Here is a 27319-nt window from a genome sequence, read left to right on the forward strand (position 1 = left end):
GCAGGAGGAGGTAGGCTTGATGTTACACAATGTGGGCAAGTAAGTATATGTGTGGTACTCAGGCGATCCACTTGGGCACCTCTTAGTACAACCTGTCCAATCATATCTGTAAATGGACAAGTGCAGCAACACCTGCCTGAGAAGAAGATTATTACCAGGGGCTCAAATTTCTCAGGAATTAGGGTTTTCACACCACCTGTTTAATCATTAAGTCTGGCAGAGGTGTTAGTTGAGTGAGAGAAATTTAGAATGGATAGTAAAAAAGAGAGGCAATGAGTTCAGTTGTGGCTCAAGACCAACTGCAAAAATGTGCACTGCAGTTTGTCCACTAACTTCTTAGTTTCTCTTCAGGAAGAGAGGCTCACTGGAACCCTGGAGGAACTGTTACCTGAGTGTGTAGAGAATGGATCTACATAGTGCAAGGGGTGGACAGACACACAGATGTGCGTGCTGCTCAAATACCGCTTCAAGAAAACATTTTTAGCATAGCTACGAGGAGTGTCCTAAAGTGACAACCTTTAACTGTTAACACTTTCAAGACCACCTTAGGTTTTGAGTTGAGGCCACACTCTTCTTGGGTCAGCTCCAGCCAATGACTGAGCAAGACTGCATTACAAGGGCCTCCTACTTTTTCCCAGTGTGGGACTCTTACCCCTGCCTCATCCAGTTTCCTCACTATTCCTTATACCTTTCTACGTTCTTAACTCTATCTCACTCTTTGCTTCCTAAAGGACCCAAATGACAAACCTCCTCTTTTCCAGCTCCCTCGAGCTGCCCTAGGTTCAACTAGAACTTTCCTATTTCTACTGATAATTGTAGAGGTGGCATTGGCTTTTTTTCAGATATGCACACAAATGTTTGCCAGACTCATCTCCTGTATCCTATATTGGTACAAATGAAATCAATTCACTTAAATATTTTAACAGACCAAAATGCACTATAGCCGAATATCTTAAATATGAAAAAGAGTAGATAATACTATATATCAGAAATTATCTCAAATGCATCAAGTGTATCAACTAATTCAATTCGTAAAACTATTCTGTGGGGTGGACACTACTATTACTTCTATCTAACACATAAGGAAATGGGCACAACAGTGAGAAATAACTTGCTCCAAGGTCGATTGTCCATAAGCATATCAATAGATTCATGACTTAAATATAAGTAGTCGGTCTCGAGTGTCTTTTCCTGCAGGCATTATATTCTTCTGCTTCTAGTTAAGGGTTGGTAGCACACTAAAACTGCAATACAGAAGTGTTTGGAGAAACAGGCCTGGTTTACACAAGATTAGAGAACATGAAGGAACAGTTGTTTTAGGGAAAGCTGGATCCCATAAAAGTGACAAGTAGGCGAAATTTTAGGTTTTCTTACTTTTGAAAAGTAAAGTTTAAGAAAACGCGTTTTTGTTTTGTTTTGTTTTGTTTTTTACCTCTGATCTTTGTACAGACCGCTATTTCCAAGTCGTCCAGGCAATCTTCTCCATGTCTCGCCAGTCGGTACCTTAATCTAAAATAGAAGCATTATCTTCTCTACGGAATTAGCTTCTCATTACTTCACTCTGGTTATGGTCCAATACTCTCCTATTCAGTTTGGCTTGAAATCTTGGCATTTAGTAGGCACTTAATAGTTAGTAATAGTTTTGCTTGTTATCAGTTCTCGGTCTAATTATCGTAAAGACTCTTTTTAAGGTTTTCACGTAAAATGACCACTACAGTCTACTCTTTGCATCTGCAAAGAAATAGTTTTAAAATAGGTTTTGCTACACCTTATTCACATTACCACGTTTTCAGAAGGCTTCCTGAATGTACTCTCTGGCGCGTATCCAGAACTACAATTCCCGACATACACCGCGGCCACATTAGCCTAAACTACAATTGCTTCGCGTCACTTCCACCTTCACAGGCGGTGGATGCTGGACCTCGTAGTTTTTATCAAGTCCTCGTTTGTCGCCGTTTTAGGAAGGAGAAAGCGTGGCCGGATCGACTTCTCTGAATTGGATATTACAATATGTTTTTTAAGATAGGCTAACAGGATAACATATCAAAGCCAATGTTGCACCAGGTTTTTATGTATTTCACTAACTCCTTCCTACTTCCAGGGGCGGGAAAGGGAAGTGACGTACTTCCGGTGTAATGGCGGCGCGGTGGAGCTCCAGGTAATTCTAATTCCGTAGACGCGCCGTAGTCAGCGATCCAGAGTGAGGGTGGTGGGTTGCCGAACCCGGTGGGAAGTGAAAGGAGCCCAGGAGCAGGTGCAGGCTCGTCAGTTTGGCCGTAGTCGGCGTGTAGGTGGGCTCGACTCTGCCCACCGCGCGCCGGCCCGCGAGGTTGGAGTGTGAGTGCTGGTCGGGCGGAGGAGTCTGAGCGGATGGGGAAGGGGCGGCCGGGAACTCCATGCCCGCCTGCGAACTCCACGCCCGCCTGCGCGGACTGACTTAGCTTCCTAGTGAGGTTTCTCATACTGTCTCCACCGTGCCTTTGTTGCTGAAATTCAGAACCAGCGGTCGTTCTCCTTTCTTTGTGCGGTGTGTTCGGCCTAGGGTCACTTAGACCTTCTCAAGTCGTTTGGGCTTCCCAAAGCCCCCTTCTTAGTGCCTGGCCGCAGGCCATGGGAGTGGGATTAATGAATTGTGGTTAGTTGAAAAATAGAAGATCCACTCCTATACCTCTTCCCGGCGTAATTTCTCTGTGACTGCGTCTTTAAAATTTAATTAGTCCTTTCTTTTTCACACATTTCCCATAAATAGTGATTTTCCTAGTGTTTAGTCCTGGGGACTCTGATCCTCAGTATATGTTGCTCTTTGTCATTCTTTATCCTTCCACAAAGTGATCCACTTCTAATAAGGTGATAGCTCCCAAACTTAGGTCTCCAGTCTCCACCTCTCTGTCGAGCTCAGGATCCTACAGTATGCTTGCATGTACTGGTAATATAATAGTTAATTTCACCGAGTCTTATTGCAATAATGCTTTACTTATTTTCACCTTATCCTTACAATTCTTCGAGATAAATCAAGAAGGGAAAAAATGGGGTAAGGCTATTCCTGATGCAAAAATTAAGTGATTGATAAGTGCGGTAAGAGTTTCCTTTGTATTTTTAGGTGTCTACAGACTGGAAATAGGTAAACAAGCAAACGTAGGCTTCAGAAGAGCAGTTTATCTCCTCCTTAACTGTATTTAGATTTGTTTTATAGGATTGTGAACTCCGGAGTTAACCTAAATTAACATTCTACTGTGGAAAACAAATTTAGAATTGGTATTAAAAGTCTGATTTTGATCAAAAAAAGTGTTGATACAGACAACATCTGTAGGAGGAGGAGACCTACTTGTGTTGGTCTTGGGTGATGGAACAGTAAGCCAAAGATTTCAGTCTTCTGCACATATTAGGTCAGTCAGTTGGGGCAGATTACCTAATGTCTTAAGTCTCAGCATCCTCATCTGAAAAATGTGGATAATCATAGTACCTGTCTCTGGATTGTTTTGAAGATGAAGAAGAATAATGCATATAAAGCACTGTGCTGGCTGGCATACAGTGTTAGCTGTTGTTGTTACTACTACAATTGATTCATTCTCTATGTGCCCTAGTTCTTTTTCTTCGGTTCTAAATGTTGCCCTTCCACCTTTAATGTGCCCATACCACATGCCACTTTCATGGAGCCTTTCCCACCTCATTTGACTGGGGCTCTGGGACTTAAGAATCCAAGAACCTTGATCTGGTACTCTGGCCCAGTAATTCTGAAAATGGAGTTTCTTGAATCCATAGCATCCATGGAACTTGTTAGCAATGTAAATTATTGGGCTTTATCCCTGTCCTTTTGAATCAGAAACTGAGGAATAAGGGACCATCAAACCATCCACATCGTTCTCATGCCAGTTAGTTTGAGAGCGACTGTTCTAGTCCATATCCTACGGATCTGTTATGGTTCACCCTAAACCCCACCACTTGAATCAGATTTGATGCCTTCCTTGCTTCAAAGTATTTGATCTATGGCCGGTCAGTATTTCCTTGTTACTATGCCATCATGTCCTGCACGTTAGATAGTTTAGCTCCAATCACTTCTACAATTCTGACACGAAGACTACTTAACCATCTTTCTTAAACCTTCTTAGCTTTGTCAGTTTTCCCAGCTGCTAGATTGTTAGAGGTTAACTCAACTCTGTGGTGATTGTTTATTTCCAAGTGATCTACAGTGGCCATTGTACCTGAGACCACTTAAGAGAGTACATGATGACATATTGTGTATTTATAATGCTCATGCCTTAATTTGAACATTATTTTCTGTTTATTGCCCACATGTATTTAGACTGAATTTTGTACTACTTAATGTGTCCTTAACTTGCTGTAAGTCATGGCTAGCCTAGAGCTAGTTTAAGAAGTAGTTCAGTAGCTGATCCCACTGAAGACTTTGAGGGCTTCCTTGTTGTATTTCTCTCCTTTTCTATTGAGTCTGAGAATCCTAGCATGGGAAGGTGATGGAACAAAAGGCTTCTGGCATATTAATTTCAGCAAACTTCCAAACTTAGTAATATTTTCTCTTAGTATATGCATGTCCCAAGTGGACATTGGAAGAGACATTCCAATGCCTACAACAAAGTGCAAACTTTCAAAGCATTCTCTTCAAAAATAATATCAGGAGAGGAAGCAACAGATTAAAGCAAGCTTTTGCTATTCGTAGCCAAGCTAGTAAGTCTTTCCCAGCGAACAGATAACCAAAAAGATGGTATAGGCTGCCTTGGCCTGAGGACATATGGAATCCTGAGGTTATAGAATAAGTTAGCTAATGGGAAGGAGAGACCCGGTGGAGATTCACATTTAACTTGACTTTATGCCTAACTCACGAATCGATCAGGCTAGACAGTTCACTTCCACCTGAAAAGTTACCTTGAGGGTCCTCCCCCGAATTCTCTTTTTATCAGGACAACGGATGACAAGAGCCTTTAATGGAATATAGTGCTAAGTGACTAGGGGCTACTTCATAGATTTCTCTGGAGGCCACCACCTCCAAGTTTTCTTTAAAACTTAGAATGAGGTTTACTAAACGACTAATTAATTAGAAAGTCCACGTTCAAAGCTATACTGTGAGCATTGGCAGTACATATCCAGCCCATATACTTAATTGAGCAAGCTGAGGAACAGATACTCTGAGAGGGAGAACAAAGTGGTATGAATGAAGGCATACGGCACACTCAATAATTAGACTTGTTTTTATAAGTTGAAGTAACTTCACCTTGAGGGTCCAGTTTCCTCTTGCAATGTCATCAAAGGAACTGGCTTTTTTTTTTCTTCATCTCAGTAGGGAGATTTATTCAAGCTGCTCATCCAGTTAACATGGGTTGAAGACAGGGGATGGCACCCGATAGTGCTGTCTTGATGCAGTTGATGATAGATATAGCTCAGGGGTTCCTAGAAGTAGAGGTTAATAGGTAAGACAAGGCTGCTGTGGTATTCCTTGGTAAAGAAGTCAGAATACCATTATAGGGAGTTGTGTGTAGGGAGAAATAGGAATAATCATTAAAGTCTGCACACCCTCTTTTAAATTTAATTTTAGAATTGGAACCTAGTAAGTGGCAGGCACTATCCTAGGTTCTGGATATGTAGCTGTGATCAAAAACTTCAAGTATTCTCATACAAGGTCTTTCAGGCTTTAGCTTCATGAGTCTTGTGTTCCCTCTTATTTCTACTCAGTTTTCTATACTTAGAAACTTGGAATCCCCTAAATTCTTTCATGTCTCTGAGTTTTTATACATGCTGAGCTCATTGCTTTATGCCTTTTCTCCACTTTTCATGTGGGGAATGACCTTTTTCCCCTTTCCTACTTGTCCTTCAAGATTCTGCCTCCAGACCCACTTCTTTCTGTATCCCCCAGACCCGCTTAGTTGCACTTCCTCTTTTCCAGTAATATTGTGTTTGTAACATTGCTAAAACACTTAGAGTTTTCACCTCTGCCAGGATATAGGAACTTAGATCTCTCAGACTACTGTGTCTTATTTGCAGCTTAAGGTATACATCACCCCACTGTACACAGACATTGCCTGTAATCCTCTATCCTTTATTATTTCAAAAGAATAGGAGGTAAAGCAAAAAAGTAGAAAAAGACCACAACCATACTGCTCTTTCTGTTAACTTTATTATACTTCTTCATTTTCTTTGTATTTTTGCGAAACACTTCTTAATATGAGGATCAATTATGGCTCCAGCCTCATCATTTTTTTTTTTTTAGTTTTATTTTCCTGTTTGTCTTGTACAAAATTTTTCAATTTTGATAACTTTGCCAAAGAGACTCTTTCTCACAAATACAAACGTTAGCACAAAATGAGTAAGGAAACATTCAGTGGATAATTAGAAGCACTAGAGCTATTTCTTTACCATAAGGCATATATTAAGTAAAGTAGTTAGGGTCATGATATAGGTTTGAAATTTAAGGTTTTGTCTCTTCTTTGGTATCATAAAAATGAGTATTAATGGGTTTTGTCACTAGACCAAAAAAAAAAAAAAAACCCATAATGGTATTTGTTCTATAAACAAATTGCCACGGTTTATGAAGAAAGTTAAATCCTGTTGCCAAGCAGATAAGCCCTGAACGGAGAGGTGAGAGGTGTAGGAGGGAAACTAAGACAATACAGGGTGGGCTTAGCAGGAGATGTAAATACAGGTGATTAAGGGTTTAGTAGTAGAAATGTTCTTTAGAATTTGTTTTTATTCGGTAACTAGAGCGACTGCTATTAAAGAACTCTTCTATTATAGGGTAATATATAGAGACATTGTTGATACAGTGGACATTGAGATAAAATTTCTATTTTAAAAACTTAGGAAATTTGGAAAGTATGGAATAATATTGCATATAGTATTATATGCATTATCATAGTGGACCGTGCTTTTAATTTAAGGCCTAGGTTTCTCTGTGGGCAGTTTTACAGATATTTAAAGGATCTTTTGCCCTGCATGGGTGGAATACAGTGGAGCCCTACTAGTTAACCGTACATACATATATAATTTATATTTTTAGAGGCAAGTTGTGAAAGTTTTTATAGCTTAGAGATAAAGTAGACCTTGTGAGAAATCTTATTAGAGAAGTCAAAAACAATTTGCCTTCGAAAATGAAAGTTGTCTCATGGGATCTTTCCTAATGGATCTTTCCCCTACCTTCTCCCATATACAATGTCATGGAGAATTGGATGAGGAGCAGATTTGATTCTATCTCATATTAACTGGGAAGGTCAATACGATTTGGAGACTGACTGGGAATGAGAAGGAAATTGTCATTTGACTGGCTTTACAGGTAATACCTTAGAGGAAGAGCTGGTTTGAGGAGAGGAGGAAATGGTAAGTTCCAATTTGGACTTCCCTGGTTCAGAGGGCCTTTGGGACATCCCCAAGGAGGTTTCCTGGAGGGATTTGGACGTAAGGATTTGGACCACTGTAGAGTAGATTGGGCTGGAGTAAACGCCATTCTTCTAAATGTTAGTTGAAGGTCTAGGGTACAGATAGTTTTCCAGAGGAAACATGGAGAAAAGATAAGGACTGTTCATTTGTTCAGTTAACAAATATGTTTTAAGAGCTTCCTGTGTTGGGAATGTGGCAATGAACAAAACAGACAAAAATCCGTGAGCAAAGATTAAACTTTACAGGATAGTAAATGTTAGGTGGACAAAAGAAAAAGACAGAAAAAAAAGAAAAAACAGATGAACTTGGTCCCCGTAAGTTGAGAAGCAAGAACTTCAAGAAGGGAATTTGCAGCACCAAATGCTAGAGCAGTGTCAGATAAATGAGATGGCGCCCGGAATTAGCAACAAAGAGGTCTTTCTGTAACCTAGATAAGTACTTTGGAGTACTGGGAATGGAAAATCAAATTTTGGGAGGAATGAGGAGTTAATGTGAGGTTAAGAATTGGAGGAATCAAGTGTAGATTCATCTGTCCAAAAAAAAAATTTGGTTGTTTAAAGAATGAGAAAAACTAGAAGGAAACAGGAAAAAGGAAATTTGCCCCATAAGTGTCATAATTTACATTTAAATGAATCAGTAAAGAAGTTCAACATGTAGAATTTTTCTTTGAAACCAACTCATTTGAAAATCAATAATATAAATCAGGAAACAGCTGATAGAAAGTTTGAAACAAACAAAAATGGACAAACCTCTGTCCTCATGGAGCCTATATTCTGGCCATATTAGAGGATCTTGCTATGTACCAACAAAGGATTTTTAAAAATGAAGTAGCTCATCCAAATGATCAATCATATCAATAGCTTTGATTTCTGAGGTTACTTAATTGCAGACCAATATGGACTGGCTACATGGTATAGGAAATGAATGAAGAATAATAGATCTCGCAGTTTATAGAGTAATTTTTAGTGTTGGTATCACTATTTAGGTTATTGGTATCACTGAGTTCATCAAAAATATAAAAATTTTTAGATTTTATTATTTTTTAACTCATTTGAAATTGTCTTAAAATGTCTCCAAATTGGTGCTGTCTCCCCTACACAGAGTCAGCAATCAAAGGCTTTTATACTGTGTCTATACCTCATCACTTACAATCTTTATCACTTACAGTCAGTGCTATCTACACAGCTTCCAGCACTGTATTTGAACGTAGGAGTCTTCAGTCATTCAAATGATTATGAATGAAACCATACTCCTAGTATACAATGTCCAGGAAGCAAGCAACAGGGAGTACAAGTCTGCAATTCTTTATTTGTAATTTGTAGAGTCAGAACAGTTTTGACATTTGGAATTTTTTAGATTTGGGGGAAGAAATACATTGCAGAAACATAACCCCCCTTTTGGGGTTCTGGGCAACCTCTTCTGTGGTGTATCAAATGAAGAGTCACATAAAATCTCAAGTTGGTGCATGGCAAGTTTTGCTGCCAAATGAGTTTACCACAAGCTTAAAAAAATACTTGTATTTTCAGATTTCAGAATTGAAGATAGGAGTTGTCACCCTGTACTTGGTGACTTTCCCTGAAAGGGACAGGAGTATGTTGGCCTCTTTATGTCCTTGAAATTGTGAATTTGCTGAAATCAAACTACATCAGTTTTCTTTATGTGGCATATCATGGGCGGGGGGAGGGGGTGTTTCTCACTGATATGTATATATGAAAGAAAAAAGCAATAAAAGGTTAAAGTGATTTTTTACACAAAGGAATTTTCCTTCAGTAAAATAGGAAGAAGCCATACCGCTCTTGGTCATTAATGCTTCAGAACTGTGGCCAGTCTGCTACTCCTGTCTGTTCTCTGTGAAGGAGAATCACTATTTGGGAGGGATGGGGACTTAGGTCCTAATTGGGGATTTTCTTGAAGATCTCTCCCCCACCTCTACCACCCATTACATTTTTCTGCATCTAGAACAGATTTAAACTAGTTTTTATTTTGAATATTGTTTAATACTATCACTTACCCCATTGGACAACTAAGGTTTGGGTATTTTGTTTTTTTTTTTTTAACTTATAATGTTTGAAGTTTGCCAAGCCTGCTATTACTGTGTAGAATGCAGAAGAGCAATCTAAAGGGAGTCCACTTTGTTGATTCCCTTTTAACAATTTTATGTTAGTATATTTTGATGAGTCCCTCTAAACTGGACACCTAAGGGACAATGATAGAAATGTTATACTGAAATAATCGAGAAAACAGTGCATTTTGACCATTAGTTGAATATTTTCTTCTTTTCTGAATTTTTGAAGTAATTCCAGAATTTATAGTTGCATAGTTTCCAAATAACAGTTTAAGGTCCTTACAAATGTTATTAAATATTTTACTTTCTGAAGCTGGCCAAAACCGATAGAAAAATCTTCATTTTTAAACTACATTTCTTTATTGTAAAATCTCCTTGCTCAGGAGAGCAGGTGTGGTTCTGCTGAGTTGCTTCCTTGTGACAGGAGAGAGAAATTTAATAATTCATCAAAAAATCCTCCTAGTTATGCTAAGAAACACAGTGAGAGCTATAAACTCTAAATAAATTGTTCTCATTGCAAGAATCTCCAGTTAGTCTAAGTATCAAGCATACACATGTGAAGTCTCGGAATTTCCCTAGAGGTATGTTCTGTAGAAATCTGGATGATGATAGTACTTTGTGTCTTTTTTGGGGGGGAGGGGGGGTTGGGTTTAGAACTACAGTAGCAATCTACATTATTGTCAATTTTACACTTACATTTTGGGACATGGAAATGTAACAGCTTGTACTTAATTGCCAGAAAATTATTTGGTGATGATGGTTGAAGGGTAGAAAGGGGAAGGATGACACTGATCGGAAATAAAACTCATTCAATTTAAATTAGTAAGGTGACTGGAAATAAAATACGCAGAAAATTGTGTTTTTTTTTTTTTTTTTTTTTTTTTAACGTGTTGGTAGATTAAGAAGAGAAACCACAAGATCCGAAGACCCAAGAGGGATAAGCAAAAGAAAATGCTAAATCTTGGAACATTAGAGTCGAGTAATTTGCTCATGTTGTACCTGGTCACAATGAATTCTATGTATGCTGACTAAATAAAGGAATCCTTAATATTTTTATTATGCATGTTTAAAAAGAAGTAATGCCTCATATATTAACATCAAAACCTTTGCTATCTTGAACTTTGGAAGAATGGATCAGTTTAGGATAGGAAAATTTTCTGGGTAGTAGAGAGTGTTATTTACATTTTGTAATTTACCAGTTTGGCATCCGTTTATTAATGTTGACATTTTCATTGGGATGCAATATCAGATGGTCTTGGTATCAGGTGAACCTTTTTGAATTTTAGCTCTGTTATTTACTAGCTGTAATTTACTTGGACACATTGATTCAAATCTCTGTGCCTCAGTTCTCCCATTGAAAAATAATGTGAAAAAAATCACCACATCAGGATACATATGAGGATTGAAAGGATTATATTAATGAAGTGCCTAGTATGTCTTTGTGGCTGCAATGATTTATCAGTATTCATTATTGTCGTTATCTTAATTTACACATTTCTGACTTCTAAAACAGGAAATGTAATTAATCTTTGAATAGCTCAGAAATATCATTGGAATGTGCTATAGAATCTATTCCTGTAGATGGTATATTAGTTTGTTGCAGATCTACTGTATTCGTTGACAGTCCTCCCATTGTCTGGTTTTGAAAAGCTGATAGATAGCTTGCCTTAACTGTTGCACGTCAGTACCCATTGGGACACTTCTTTCCACATTATTTCATATGACTTTTGTCTCTGGAATACATATAATACAGTTGAGAAAAATAATTTTTAAAAGTTTGTATATTATTGGCATTAGAGCTTAGAAATCTCCATTATTAACTGGAGCACAGGATAGATGATTTTAAAAAGAGTTATTTTTAAGTACATATCAAGATAAGCTCTCTTGGATAAAAAATATGTATAAGGTTAAAAGTAGTTCTGAGGGTCCAAATCCCACCCTATTCTCATTCTTCTGCACAGAAAACCATGATATGAATATAATAATTATCAGCAAGTTTACAGTCTTACTGAATTAGAAAGTGTTCTCTTCTGTAATTTTGTCCCGTCTGTGGAAATGCGATCTTCAGTCCCCCTCCTTCCTGGAAGGAGGCTTAGTAGAGGATGTTAGTCTATTAAGTTAGTGCTAAATTCAAGTTAATGTGGATTCTTACTATGTAAAAACATCCCATTTTAGAGTAGGGCAAATCGTTCAATTCGGGATCTGCACATTATATTTGTTGTCTTTTAAGTCTCTTATTCTATAACTGTCTGGCTCTTTTCTTTTTTGTCTCTCATGCTATTGAATTTTTGGAGAAACTGGTTCGTTCATCTAGTATGTTAAAGCCCAGCAATAAAAACTCACCAGTAAGATACCTAATTAGTAGTCAAAGTTACGTTTATTTGCAGCAGCAAGGGAGCCTCAAGAAAGGAGGTTAAGGAAGGGTACTTAAAAGAATTTGTGAGACTAGAGGTAGTTGTCAGATGATCTGGGTAGGGATTGGGCAGAATTGGGGGTTTTTTTGGTTGTTTTTTGGCTTTTTTTTTTTTTTTTTAATTTTTTACACCTACAGCGCTTGATTTTCCTAGGTGGTCTCCCATCCAGGTACTAACCAGGCCCAAATCTTCTTTGCTTCCGATATCAGACAGGATCAGCCTTGTTCAGGGTAGCTTGGTCGTACACGAGATTGGGCAGAATTTGTAAACTAGAGAGTTGCTGGAACAGTAGATCCTGTTTTTTGAACAGATACACGATAACCCCTCAAAATAGCATAATTTTTGCTTTAAACAGACCTATGTATTTTATGTTTTTAGACCTATGTATTTTAGATAAAAGAAAAAGTCATCTATATCTTGAGAAAGTTACCATTTCCAGTGTTCTTAATTTCTTTCTGTAAAATTCGAATTTCCAGTGGTATTATTTCTCTTCGGCTTGAGGAACTTCAGCTTCCTTTAGCATTTCTTGCAATGCAAGTCAACTGGTGATACAGTCTCTTAGTTTCTCTTAGTTGATTTTGCTTGTTTGTTTAATCAGCGAATGTCTTTATTCTGTCTTCATTTTAAGGTTATTTTTGCTGGAATTCTAGGTTTAACAGTTTTTACCTTTCAGTATTTTAAAGATTATTCTACTGTCTTCTGGTTACCTTAATTTCTGATGAGAATTCAGCAGTAATTTGAATTATTTCCCTGTATTTAATTATGTTTTTCTCTTACTGCTGTCAGGATTTTCTCTTCATCGTTGGTTTTTAGCAGTTTGATTATTGACTACTATATAAGACTGTGCTTCAGTGTGGTTTTCCTTATATTTATCCTGCCTGGGAGTCTCTGAGCTTTATGAATCTGCAAATTTGTGCCTTTCTCCAAACTTAGGGAAACTGTTGTTTTGTTATTTTTTGAAATATTTTTTCTATCCCATTTGCTCTCTCTTCTTAAACTTTAATCACACATATATCAGGCCTTTTGATATTGTTCTACATATCCCTGATACTGTTCATTAGAATTTTTTTTGTCCCTCTGTTGTTTAGATTGGATAATTCGATTGATCTTACCTCAAGTTCACTGACTTTCCTTTATCTCCATTTTGCTGTTAAGTCTATTCAGTGTATTTTTCACTTCATATATTTTCACTTCTAGAATTTCAGTTTGGTTCTCTTATGTCACTTTTTGTTGTTTGGTTGGTTGATTGGTTTTTGCTTTTTTTTCCCCGAACTATCCTGTTTTTATTCCTTGCAAGCAGGGTTTTCTTTGCACTCTTAAATATGCCTTGTATGCTAATTCCAACATCTGGATCATCTCTGTTTTTGTGTACTTTGATTGTCTATTTTCTTAAGATTAGGCCACAGTTTTCTGATAAGTTGAGTTATTTTTTTTTTTTTTAATTGTGTTGTGGACATTGCTAATATTGTGTGAGTACTTTGGATTGTTATATTCCTCTAAGGAGTGGTGACTTTTTAGGCAATGAACTTGATTAGACTTACATTGCAAATTCTTTGTCTTAGACAGCTGTTCACATCTCAGTTCAGTTCTTTGATCCTTAGCAGGGCTCTGTTTTGTACATATGTTGGTGCAGAGGTGGTTAGAGATTTGGACAAGTTTATACCCAGCCTGTGTTGCTTGCCTTCTCTGGCTCTCTTCCCTCTGAGAGTTCCCTAGAGGCATGTTAGTCTAATTGCAGCTATAAATACATAAGAGGTAGAGTGCTTTAGATTGAAATTATATTTTTTACATTGATAAGTGGGTAAAGAATCTCATGTATATTATATTTACTAACCTTGATAGCATGCTAACCATTGTATTAAAAACTTTCCTTAGTGATTTGTGTATATCCCCATCTGTATTAAATTATAGCAGTTCTCCACCACTTCATAGTGTCAAGATTGTTTGTGTATGTGGTCTAGTGAAAAGAATGCTTACTTGGGGGTCCACAGGCTAGATATCTAGTTATGGTCCACTACTAATTGGTATTAGAGCTTGGGACATTGAAATGACCTATCCGATCTTCAGTATTTTTATCTATAAAAGAAGAAATTGTGCCAGATAATCTGTAGCATCCTTTTTGGCATTCAAATTAAACACTTTTTCTGGTTGTGTTCAATTATTTTGGTACTGATCACAGTTCTTTCTTCATTTTCTCTACCTCTTTTGATTCAATTTCTTCTATTTCGTTTTTTTAAAAATTTTCTTACCATACTCTATATTATAAGCCATTTAGATATTCAATTCTCATAAACCACTTAATGTGCAATTCCAATAAAATACTTGAATGGCAGCACTATGTAAACATAACTATCAATTCAACATTTTTCAGAAATTCCTAAAATTTATTTAACAGATGGATACTGAAAGACATTTTATTTTAACACTTAATGTTGATGACTAGATTTATTCTGAGCCAAATACTTAGTTCTCATATATGCATATATCTAAAGCTTTGTACCTTTGAAAGATCACGTTAAGACTTGATCATTTTAGCAGAGCATCTTGTGTTTTCATGCAGAGTATATTTATTCCTGAATGTTCGTTCTTACAATAATATTGGATATTTTATTCTTAGTTTATATAGAAATGTTGAATATTTTATACTCAGTTTATACAGCATTCCTCTTAAAATTGTTTCTTCTGTTTGCTTGTTTTTTTATGTCACAGTACTGTTTTATGATGTATGTATAGATCTTCTTCACTGAGAACAATTTGAATAAGGTTATCTGACATCAGTTATTAAATTAACTTTTGTTCTTCTCAGTCATTAAAATAAAATATTATACTAAATATGCCCTTTTTATTATTTTTTCTCATTCAGAGTCTTTTCTAATAATATGTACTATTTACACATTGTTATGTAGAACTATTTAAGGATTTTTTAAAAAAATTTTTAATTATTATATCTATGCCTACTGACTTAAAAAACTAAGGAGGTCAAAGTTAACAAAGCTTTCTTTGGTATATTTTATAGGTGACTTTTGCAAACAAAAAAAGTAAACTGTCAAAGAATCCATACCATTTGGTACTTGTTCTTTGGACCAGCTTAAGGAATCTGATTTATAGGATCAACTGGCGACAGAAAATGAAAAGTAGTGTGGCACACATAAAAGTAAGTTTTTGAAACTTAAAGAACACAATTCAAATGTAGATACTTCGTCAGATGGGAGTAGTAATGCGCAAAAGAGCAGTTGGAAGAACATACAAGATGTTTGTGTACATGTACGCACACACATGCATCAAAAAGAGTACATAAGTGAGCACATTCCAAAGAAAAAAAGATAACAGGGTAGGAAATTCCATCATTCTTAAAAACCAGGCTTTCCTTAATGATCATGAAATGGAAGCTGTCTCCTTCCTCAACTGGTCACAGTTCCGCATGTCTGTCTACAAGTGAAGCCTTTTGTTGCATATTTCATATATATAAATGAACTCTTTATTCTTTGGTGTTCTTTAGACATTATACATTCATTTATTCAAATATTTATTGAATTCTTGCTGTGTCTCAGTAACTTTCTAAGTACTTTGGGCGAAATGATTAGCAAAACAAATCTTTGTTCTCGTGGAGCTTACATTCTAGTTGAGTGGGAGAAAAAATAAATCATAAACTTAATACATAAATAAATTACATAGTATGTTAGAGTGTTAAGTGCCAGACTTGTGCTTTGGAGAAAAGGAATAGGGTAAGGTTGATCAGTAGTATTGGGGGGTTGCAATTTTTAATAGCGAGGGCCCATTGAAAAGGTAGTCATTTGAACAGAGACTTGAGGGATACAGGTGCCTGGGGGAAGCATGTGCCAGGCAGAGGGAACAGCAAATGCAGCAAAAGGTCTAGTGCGGATGGAACAAATTATAAAAAAGGTAGAGTAGTATGAGACGAGGTCAGAGCAGTAACAAGGACCGGTAACTCCATCTGCTTTCAAAACTGTTTGTCTGTAATGAGTGGACAAAGTGGGAGAGAAGACCGTTCCACTTCTCTTTGCAACTGCATGCTTCTGCAAGCAGGCACAGCACACGCATCACTACCTGGGTCTCAGAGTCATTAAAGAAGAAGATATATTTTTATTTAATTATAAATGTGGATACCTTTCCCCTCATCTCCTCTACCAACTCTGTTCCCCTAACCCTCCTTTTAAAAGGATCAGTAGACTGAGCTCCTTAACAGCAGGCACCAGCCATAAGGCCTGGTGCATGGTAAGTACTTAATAAACTGAATTGATAGACTTACAAACTGAGGCAGGCTCTGCTGCCATCATTTATAAAGTCTGTTGATTATGCGAAAGACACATATTGCAGCCTCCCTGCTTAGGTAGATATTGAGCCTGTGTTCACATATCTCCTGTGGCAGGGGGCTCACCTGCCAAAGCTACCCCCGTTTATCAGTAGATATGTTCACGTATTGTTCTGAAATCTGCCTCTTTGGGACTTGTAATCATTAGTCCAGTGGCATTTAAACAGTTAATTGCAAGCCTAGTAGGTCGCAGACTGCAGACTGTGTTAAGAGCTGGGGACATAAAAAAATAAGGAGAGCTTATGTGAAACTGGCTCTTGACTGAACCATGTTAGATGAGCCCTCAGGTTTAGACTTAACCTTTTATACAGTGGGAGAAGTGTTTAGTTTTCTTTCTCAGAATCTTCTTCCTGCACATTTTAGACTTAGCTTTTCCACCTCTCCCTCTTGTGTTCTAGATGAATCCTTTGTGATATTCCCCCAGTCAAGGAGTGGGTGTCTTCAGTAAGCATGTTCTTCATAGTTAGAGGCTTGGCCTTCCAGCCAGTTGTCAGTTTAGTCTGCCTCCCTCTCCGTCCTGTTAGCCACAAGTAGGTACTGGGTCGGGCCTCGACTTACCTCAGGTGAAGCTCAGTTATTCCCTTGATGCTCAAGAGGACTCATCTGTTAGGTTGAGGAGGCTTTAGCTAAGTATCCCTTGTTTTCCAAGGAGCCTTACTACAGCTTCAAGCAAGCCCCCTATCTCCTTCCTCACCCCCATCCCCCCTTTCCCTTGCTCTTCAAGACTTGCGTCCTGAGCCTTATGAATGCTCAGAGCCACTGGACTCGGGCTCCCTGCTCCACTCACCTCCTTGTGCTGCTCTCTTTATGTTGTAGAGACTGCAGGCAACTGTACGGTACACCATATTTGTTTTGCAAAGACATTTTTGACAATGTTATTTTTAACCACTGCTTTCACTTAATCTAAACTCTATGATAAAGGAAATAGGGAAATTCTGGTTATCATTATTTGGATCACACCTCACAATGATTTTTCACTTAGTGAAATCCTATTCAGCTACTAAAGCTCAGTTTAGGTCCTCTTTCCCCACTGTCATCCCTCAATACTCTGTACCATGTGATTGTGCTCTACTCAAGATCCTCTGTTAGTACTTCCTATGTGTGCCAGTCATTAGTTAACTTGATCATGTTTACAAAATCCTGATTCACGACTTCAATATTTTTGGCTTCTCCCTCTTGCTCACAACAGATGTTGCAGAGATGTGTTAAAAATCATTAGCATAGAATTGAGGCCGTCTCCCTAATGTAATCAAAATAATTGCAGTGCCTTGTAAAAGAAGTAGACACTGCAGTTTTATTATCTCTGTCTTTCTCCTCCTCCTCCTCCTCCTTTTCTCTCTCTTGCTCTTCCAGTAACATATCATCTATGTTTAATTGTAGAAGTCTTTATAACCATCCCTCTCCCACAAAAGACTATAAGTTCTTGAGGGGTTTTCCTATCTTTTGTATCCTCCAGAGTATCTACACAGGTAGGGCTCTGTCTTACAATAATTATCAGTAAATACTATGTTTGATGTTACCATGAATTGAATTAATCTTATGCTCCATATTTGGCCTAGGATCTTGAGATCAGGTTTTATGGAAACCTATGTCATACATATTGAACAAATCTACTTCATTGTGTTGCTAAGGGAAATTTTAAAACTTTGCTATATACCTTAGAAACAGGGTTTTAAGGTGGTTGCATTGAGTGTAAAACAACAGCCAAACCATGGCTACTGTAAATTATAAATTTGATCTCATGCTTATTCTCCTACATAGAATAGTCTAGTTTGTGTATACTATTTTTAAAAATTCAATCGCTAATGAAACTTTTTGGCAGTTTACTTGAGATGTTAGATTCAAATTTGTTAATTAGATAGTCACAAAATAAGGAAGTTAGAGCTTGTTCACATTTCCGTGCAATATAATTTTTTATTTTTAAATCTGCCTTTTCCTCATTAAGGAGACAAGCATATAAACATGCAGAATGAGTTACTCATTGATTTATTTTTTCTTAGATTTTAAGATTAAGGTACTTTGAAAAACTTACTATTTTTTCTTCTTATACTTAGGTTAAATAAAATTAATTCTTTAAAAAAAAAGCTTATCATTATAAATGTTGACCAGTGATCTGAAAAAAATCACTTATTTATAAAGATAAATATTTTGGCATTTAAATAAATTTGATTTTTTAATTAGGATATGTTTCAAATTTAATGATTTATATCTGTGTCTCGTGATATGTCTGTCTCTTCAATCTCATTTTGTATTGAAGTGACTTATTTGTATGTCTGTTATTTTTCAAAAGTTTTGGCCTAGGAGCTAGCTATTTCTTACAGGTCATATTTTTCAAATCCTTAGAGCCTATCATAGTGGCGTGCATATTAGAGACTCTTTTGCTGAAAACAAAAATGAATTTTCATTAATACATTAGAGTCAGTTTCTTCTAGCTATTCAGATTTAGTAACCTAAACTAGAGTTATGGTTATTACAAGCCAAAGGAGATAAAGAGGTAACTAAAGTATTAAGACTTGGACATAAACACAAAAGTGAGCTCTTACTAGAAACCTCTGGCCCTTAGTCAAGTTTTTTACCAAGAGAAAGCTGGTCTTATTTTTCACCAGGAGAAGGTATTCATAAAAATGCTAGTCTATAAATCTATAACTTACTACATAGGAATAAAATATCAACTTAAGTGGCATTGAAAATTTGAGAATTATTATTTTCTACTTTGAATTTTTTTAGTTAAAACAAAGTATGTGGTCCATAGTAAAAATAGATTTTAAAAAATGTTTTGAAGTAATTTCTAAAGCGCTTCCAGTTTTCTGAGATATATGTTTTATTGTCTGTGTGTTTTTTTACCATAGATTTTTAAATACCTCCTCCCCCTCTTTTTTTTCCCCTTTGAAAGCATTCTTCTGGTCATGACAGAAGGGAAAGCTACAATTCATATCAGAGGACTTCCTCTCCAGAAGAAAGGTAAATGTGTTCTGAATGCAATTAAAATATTTTATTATAAGTTTAAGAAATTATGTAGTTCTTAGGTTCCTAATTTTAGGGTGAACAACTCCTTTTTTGATAGTTTTATGAGCAGTGTTACTTCAGTGAGCTTGAGTGACTATTCTAGAAGTTTCTAGTAAATCTAGATTTTAAGTAATTTTTTAGGTAAGAATGAATACTTTTAATACCTCCAATACTAAATAGAATGAAAGTTTATAAAATGGAAAACTGAGTTGAAATCATTATTTTAAAGTGCTGTTTTTACTGTTACTATTCTCCTTTACATTTACATAGCCCTTTATAAGTTTTAAAAATATTTTCATATGATCAATCATGTTAAGATTAAAGATCTAGAAATATTTCCATTAATATTCATTATTTATTCATAGTAGGACTTCAGTTATTTCACTTAGTGCAAACTACGACCACTAAAAATAATCTATGAAAGGAAAAGCATTCTCTAAACTTTCATTTGTCTAACCTCTTGCTCATTCCCTGTGTACTTCCTGTTTCACTCTATCTCTAAAAACCTTTGCTTTATGGACATCTCATCAATTGCCATGGTTCGCAACTACTTACTACCTTTCATCAGTCACCTACTCTGTAGGTTAAATATACGTATACCTACACACAGAGATGAGTGTCTCTGTGTGTATAAATTGAATGTAAATGTGTATATAAAATATGGATTCTGTTACTATGCATATTTATTGTGTAGGTATATATTTAATTTCTCTTAAGATTCTCTAATTTTACTGACTTTTAAGATTCAAATAGCAGATTTTATACTGTCCATTCTTTTTTGCTAATAATTTCATTTCATTCTCACTGCTGTCCAAAATTGCAATTTCAAGAATAACACTTGATGGATATAGTCTTTTGGATTGGAATTAAACTGGTCCTTAGGAGGCTAACTGATGACATTGGTCTCATTTGTTCTGTGCATTGGTAAAATGAGTATAAACAGACTAAGCAAAAGGAGTCATTTGCAGAATAGTCTTTTTATGCTAACTATATATGATATCTAAATATATATCTTTTACCAAGGGCAGTGTGAATCAAGATGACAGGTTTGGTTAAGTGAATTCCATGAGCGTTATACACAAACTGAAAGCTTTTATGATCACAACCAAATGGGTGTCAACAAAATGAGCTGTTATTTGAAAATAGTTTGATAAGACATTGTTCAGTCATAGAATTGCTTTACATTACCAATATATGACTTCCCTAAATATTTATAACATAGTCATTTTCAACTCATAACTGGTTTTCTTTGTGTTAGATATGCAGAACAAGAAAGATCTCCTCGGGAGAGAGATTACTTTGATTATAGCAGATCAGACTATGAGCGTTCAAGAAGAGGACGTTCTTATGATGGTAGTATGGAATCACGGTTAGTATTGGAAATTTAACTATAGAAAAGTTATATTTAAATTTTCTTTATGCTTTATAATAAAATCAATAGTAATAGCAGCTAGTATCAAATGGATGATCTTAAGTCTTAGACTTATTAGTCATTCAGTTTCAAAAACTTGTCTACCATGTTTTATTGTTCACAAAGTTCTATATCTTTTTTTGATGTCTCTCATATTATCCCCTCCCTGACTACCAAGAGTATACTGCCACTAGAATTTCGATTAAATCCCTCTGCAGTTTGGACCTAAACACATTATTTGATATCTGCAGCCAAAATTCCTTCTCACTTCTTACTTTCTAATATACACCTAGTCCTAAAATGTCAGATTAAATTAACCTCCACAGGCCAGAATCATCCACTGTCACCTTAATAACACTTTATTAAGAGCAACTACTACCACCATAATTAGTGAGCTAGGCATTTTGCATACTTCTCAAACACTAACAAAATTCTTACAAACACAATTTACAAATGAGGAAATACGTTTGAAATGATTAAGTAAGTGACATGACATTGCAGTTACTTATCTGGTAGATGATGAAACTGGGATTTGAAGTTAATTCTGACTCCAAGGCCTATGTTTCTTTTTTTTTTGTTACCCCTGCCTATATTTCAGTGTAAGCCTGTCTTTGGGCCAGTGTATGTGCATAAATTCTCATTTGACCACCTCTGTCACACTGTGAAGTAAGCAGGCTCTGTATTATGTAGAATATAAAGGCTGACAGTCCAAAAGCATTTGAAGAGATCTATTTCTATCTTTACTCAAAGAAGACTCTATTACTTCTTCACTCTAAAGGAACAAACATGATAATTGTCAGAACATGATTTTATCACCCAGTTATCAATTATTTGGTGTTTCTTAGAATAATCATAAGCAATGTCAGTAAATCGCTGCTATAACTATTCTCTTGGAACATCGTATATTCATAATAAGAAGCAACTCCATTACAAATCAGTATCTCGACTTCAGAGCACCTGCCTTTGCGACTAATTGGGGTTTCTATTTGAAACCACTTTTTCCCCGCTCTGTTTATTCTTAGTACATTTAGTCTATCCTTATGAGCAGTAGTCAGATCTCCTTATACTTCATTTTTAAAACTGACTGCTTTTCTCTGTGTGGGTTATATTACTGTATATTAAGACAAACTATCTCAAATGTTCCTTCTAGATTCAGCTAAAATCTCTCCAGTGGTTTCTTGATAGTACAGCACCTGTATTAATATAATGATAATATGAAACTTTTTATTTGCTCTATTCAAATAATTCAGTGCACAAAGCATGAGCAGAATGATGAGTTTCGAAGGCAGTATATGTAAAAAATAGGTACGTGGACAAACTCCTCTGGGGAAAGGTAGCAGAAAGCAAGGATTCACCTTTTCCTGTTCTTGATAGTTTCAGAAAACAATGTTCTGATTATTTTCAAAATGTTAGCTTAAGAAAGGATACTTACCTGCATTAGTAGGGAAGAGTAATTTTGGCTTTAAAATGGTTAATTTTTTAAAAATTATCTCAAGCTTCTAATATTTTGAGATTTTTAATAAAAATAACAGTTCTATCAAGGAAAAAAATTCAAATATTACTTTTTTTTTTTTTTTGCAATAGTCCTACTGCTAAATTGTCATTAGTAGAGATAAACTCTGATTTCTCCTTTATACAATTTATCATGTGCATCAAAGGCCAATTTGTCTTCTTAAACACTATTTGCATATCACTATCCCACTCAGAAACTATTAATGATTCCCCATCATCTCCAGTATAAAAAACTTAAAATATCTGTTGCTTGTATTTTAAGATTTCAGTTTCACTTGAATTCATCTCTTTTAACCACTGCTACATAGGATTCTTTATTGTTTCCTAACCGTTCTATTTGTTTTGGCCTGAACACCCTTGCTCAGTTTTTTAGAAATTACTCTGTCTTCTACTAGTTGCAAAGTGCCATTCTCCCTTCCCTCTCCCTTCATCCCTTCTTGCCCACGTATAAATTCTGTCAAGTCTTGAAGGACACTAGTTTAAGTTGCATTTTTTCTGTGAAGCACTTTCTCACCACTCCAAAACACTTTTTCTTGTATATATTTATGGGGCCCACTTATGGGCTCACTTATTTAGTATGCAAAAATACATTTAAGAATGTATTTTATATTATCTTTTTTTCATTTTCAAAAATTTAATATTATAGGAGTAGAGACCGAGAAAAACGCAGAGAAAGAGAAAGAGATGTGGATAGGAAAAGGTCCCGGAAATCCCCATCTCCTGGGAGAAGAAGCCCAGAACCATCAGTAACCCAGAGTTCCTCTGCTCAGGATGAACCTACTGCAAAAAAGAAGAAAGATGAGCTGGATCCTCTCCTTACTCGCACTGGTGGAGCATATATTCCTCCTGCAAAGCTTAGGATGATGCAAGAACAGATTACAGATAAAAACAGGCATGTTGATATTACTAAGTATATAAGGCGGTGATGTCCTCGTTGAAAAAATAATCAACTATGGTCTCATTAACCTTAGCTGTTTAGAATTTCCATTTGTCTACAGTGATAGAGACCTCAAATGAGACTTTTCTCCTTTACTCTCTAAGCTCCATTGAAGCTTCGCATACTATTTGCCTTGACATTAGCTCATAACTTGTTTATTTCTTTGTTGTATGAATTTAAAGGTTTGAAGAAAGATCAATGTCATTTTTATATAAATGACATTTTAGCAAAAATGTCATTTATATAAAATAAAGTGTAAAGATTTGAAATAAAATATGAGCTAGAAAGAGACATTAGATGACATTGAAATAAAACTAATAATTAAGTTTCTTTTTATGTATCATATTCCAGCACTTGGTAGTGATGTTTAGAGTGTTATGTTGACAAGGGATTTGGAGATGAAGGCCAGAAACATTGTTATTAATCCAAGTCTTACTTCTTTATAAAGTAGGCAGTCAGCAATATATGAAATTTTAAGCAGATTCCTAGAAGATAATTTTATTTACAATTTTGAAGTCTGTTATATGCTGTCAAGGAGACATAAATGCAAATCTCTAAAAGAAGTCGATAGTCATTGCTTTCAGTAGATACTTAATCAGGTGAATTGTAGGCTTCCTAATTAGGAAGTACAGTTGTACTTTATATAGCCTTTTGATCAAAATTTAATAGGAGCAGCTATGATTTTTTTATTAGTAACATCTTATTGATCAGGCTAGTTATTAAGCCATAGATCTTATTTCTCTTGAAATAGCAGCATACCAGAGCGTTTGGTTGAGGGGCAGTGGAGCATTCTATCTCGGATGCAGACAGTAAGGGGGTACATCATCTATAGCAATAATAAAGTTAACTGCAGTTCAGTCTACTTTTTATCCTCTGTGTTTGCTGAGGACACTGTGATAAAATACTCCTCCCTGCTAGGGCAGACTGTACTCACCACCCCTTAGTATATTGCTCCAGAAGTCCATGGAGAGAATTCAGGCAATCCGTGAACATGAATGGGGGAAAAAATGCATCTTTATTCTTACTAATCTCTAACTAAAATTTAGCATTTCTTTCTGTTGGAAATGTTGGCAACAGACCATAGTATTAACAGACTATTTATTGCAAATACTCATAATTTTTTACATCCACAATATCTAGAAAGTAGTTAATAGGCCTTTCCCCACCTCTTGTTATTTAGTGGGTTAAGAATCAGAAAATACTATACCAACTTTTGTTGTTTTCATGTTTCAAAAACTATATTTCAGTCTGATTGTTATCCTTTGTAATCTTATGTATTTGTATATATTATTCCAAGAGAGATGTGTGTAAGAAAAAATAATTTAAGACTTCCTGCAGCTGAAATCATTCCACAGAGAAATAATTATAAAAACCATAGACTTTTAGACATTTAAAAGGGCTTAGACAATATCACATTCAACCTGAAGAAACCCCATTAGGCTAAAGAATTTACCCAAGATCTAAATTAAAAAGTATAGTCATCTAGCATTCCCCTGATATAGCTGTGGGATTACTACCTAAATGTACAGGTGTTCTTTAAAATACTTAGAACAGTCTCATGATTTCATATAACTTTCTCTTTTCCTATCATTATTACCATTTCTTTAGTTTAAAACATTTAATTTTGTCTATCATGCTTTTACTAGAAGTGACATAATCCCTTTTTATGACTTTTTGTGGGTATTTCATATTGTAATTTAAAGTAAATAATAACTTATTTTAAAATATTGAAGATATGTGTAAGTAAATGAAGTGTTATAATATAAAATAAGCATCCGTTGACTCTAATAGATGTTAATTGCAGCATACATGGATGAAAGAACAAAAGATTATCCTTAAATATTCTTAGTAATCTTATGTTGTTAAAGGAAAGCAGACTATACATAAGCATCATATTTACATAAATTCAAACATAGTTTAGTATATAATATATGTGTCTATGTAGTCAGTATATACACCCTTTTGGGATCATTTTGTGAAATAATGTTAATAATAAAGTATCTAAGTATTTATGTTCCCAGTATAACTTTATTGTGATTGTTGACTAAGTTTTATTCTTTATTAAAATCTGTTCTTTTTAGCTTAGCCTACCAGAGGATGAGCTGGGAAGCCCTAAAGAAATCAATCAATGGTCTTATCAACAAAGTCAATATTTCTAATATAGGCATTATTATTCAAGAACTTCTTCAAGAAAATATAGTTAGAGGCAGGTAAGTATCAGCTATTTTATTTATAGTATTTTAGTTTTTCAAAGGAATATAGTATCTATATGAACAGTAATTATTGATTCATTATGCTACTTCATTTCAAAGGTAGTTGGGAATATTTAAAATGCAGTTTTTATAAAAATGTAAGCTATTAACAAATATCTTGTACTTCACTGTTAGAAATTGCGTAGAATTTTTGCTTTTTGAGAATGTTTGGTTCATCTAATGATTTTTGCACAGACATTCATTTACTGAATACTTCATATAATTTAAACTCATAAGGAATAATGAATATTATATATATGTGCTGCCTCAAAGCATTTTAATTTCTAATGAAAGCAAATTGAGAATATGAAAGAAGTGAGAAAGATCAGCAAAAAACTTCAGTAAAGCAGAAGAGAATGACCTAGCATTTTCTGTGTGGTGTTCAGTAGTTGGTGATATTCAAAAGGGTCAGGAAATAGAAATCTTCTGTATTCATTTTATTTTTTATTTTAAAATCTGAAGGTTATTTTCCCATGTCATTTCACATGATCTTGATTCCTCATCTCAAAAAACATTAGGGATATAAGGTAATATGTAGCATGTTGTGAAGCTATAGAAAATTTACCAAGAGGCAGCCAGCTCTTCTATTTTACTCAGAAAGAAGCAGACTAAGAAAAGTTATATAGGTTATTTAAGATCTTAAAATTTATTAGCTGTGTTCTTTTCTCATTTTCTGCTTTAATGATTCAGTTGTCATACCCAAACCCGATAACTGTTAAGACATTGTTTTCCTGTTAAGACATTGCCTTTTGGCAATCCAATATTTGTCATTACACTGCTAAAAATAACTCTTAAATTAGCCCAGTTTGCATCTCTCCCCTTATCGAAAGCATGTAGAAACATGCCATTTCAAAATGAATTAGAAGTACAATCTTTTATTTTTCTCTTTGTTTTAGAATTATTTTTGCAGTGCTTTAATTGTGTCTTTATTTTTAATAAGAGTATTTCACATCTTTTTATTTTACTGAAAATAGACTTAAAGGTAGAAGCCACCCAAATTTGTTTTTAATCATATAATTAAATTTTATGTAAAATAATAGACCAGTAGTGGAAATTTTACATTGTCTAGATTTAGTCCTTTTGAAGCAGACTCTTTTTTCCTTCACTATTTTGAAAATGCTAAACTATTCCTAAGAAGTTTAAATTTTTATTACTAACTATAACAAACAGAAATAGGAAAAGAGGAATTATACTCAGAGAAAAAATTTTGAAGAAAAAATTATAGTAAAATCTGTTTTATAAAATCACAAATTGAATATTTTTTCAGAAGCAGTTTTTATTTATTAGTAAAGACAAACTCTCTCCTAGATAAAGTGGTATAAATTTAGTCCTGGTTTAGCTTTTGTGACTATTTGCAGAGGAGTAATATTATTCGGTTTTAAATGAGGTGTTTTTTTTCTAATTAAATTGGTGATTATTGTCAACTCCTTTTTTTTTCCTTTTTCAACAGAGGCCTGCTGTCCAGATCAGTATTGCAAGCACAGAGTGCATCTCCAATCTTCACCCATGTTTATGCAGCATTAGTGGCAATTATCAATTCAAAATTTCCACAAATTGGAGAATTAATCCTCAAGAGGTTAATTCTTAATTTTCGAAAAGGCTATCGAAGAAATGATAAGGTATATGTTATGGGCTTGTAAGTAGACTGCCACGCACACAAGGACAGAATAATAAACCAGTATCAACAATAGTGAGCAGTAGTGATTTCTACATAAACATTTTTTTAACTGTGTATTTGATAACTTTTTTGTTCTAGTAAATATTCCTGCCCACTAATGATGAGCCACAAAAATGATAGCTATAACTGTAGAATTATAACCGTTTAGCCAGAAATAGCACCCTTTTACATGTATTAGTTTTTATCTTTTAACTTTCTTATAATGTAAAAATTATCCTTGTATGTGACATATTTTAAATAGAATGTGTTAGTAATCTATAGATTTTGCTGATAAATAAAAATTGGTTTTAGTTTATAGATTAACTTTTTCTCTTTCTTCACTTTTTAG

The 27319-nt window shown here is 35.1% G+C and overlaps 1 protein-coding gene across 1 annotated transcript in view; it reads left to right on the forward strand.

Moving 5' to 3' along the window:
* The first annotated feature begins 2035 nt into the window (after nt 1-2035).
* Nucleotides 2036-27319, forward strand: part of CWC22 (CWC22 spliceosome associated protein homolog) — a 48925-nt gene continuing 23641 nt past the window's right edge. Inside the window, exons 1-7 of the mRNA XM_016164719.2 lie at nt 2036-2158; nt 14879-15016; nt 19089-19156; nt 20460-20570; nt 22771-23016; nt 25143-25271; nt 26764-26932. Coding sequence (XP_016020205.2) covers nt 14990-15016; nt 19089-19156; nt 20460-20570; nt 22771-23016; nt 25143-25271; nt 26764-26932 — 750 coding nt within the window. The 5' untranslated portion in view covers nt 2036-2158; nt 14879-14989. The remainder of the gene's footprint in view (nt 2159-14878; nt 15017-19088; nt 19157-20459; nt 20571-22770; nt 23017-25142; nt 25272-26763; nt 26933-27319) is intronic.

This window comes from Rousettus aegyptiacus, unplaced genomic scaffold (assembly GCF_014176215.1).
Source record: "Rousettus aegyptiacus isolate mRouAeg1 unplaced genomic scaffold, mRouAeg1.p scaffold_m13_p_2, whole genome shotgun sequence".
Taxonomy (NCBI): Eukaryota; Metazoa; Chordata; class Mammalia; order Chiroptera; family Pteropodidae; genus Rousettus; species Rousettus aegyptiacus.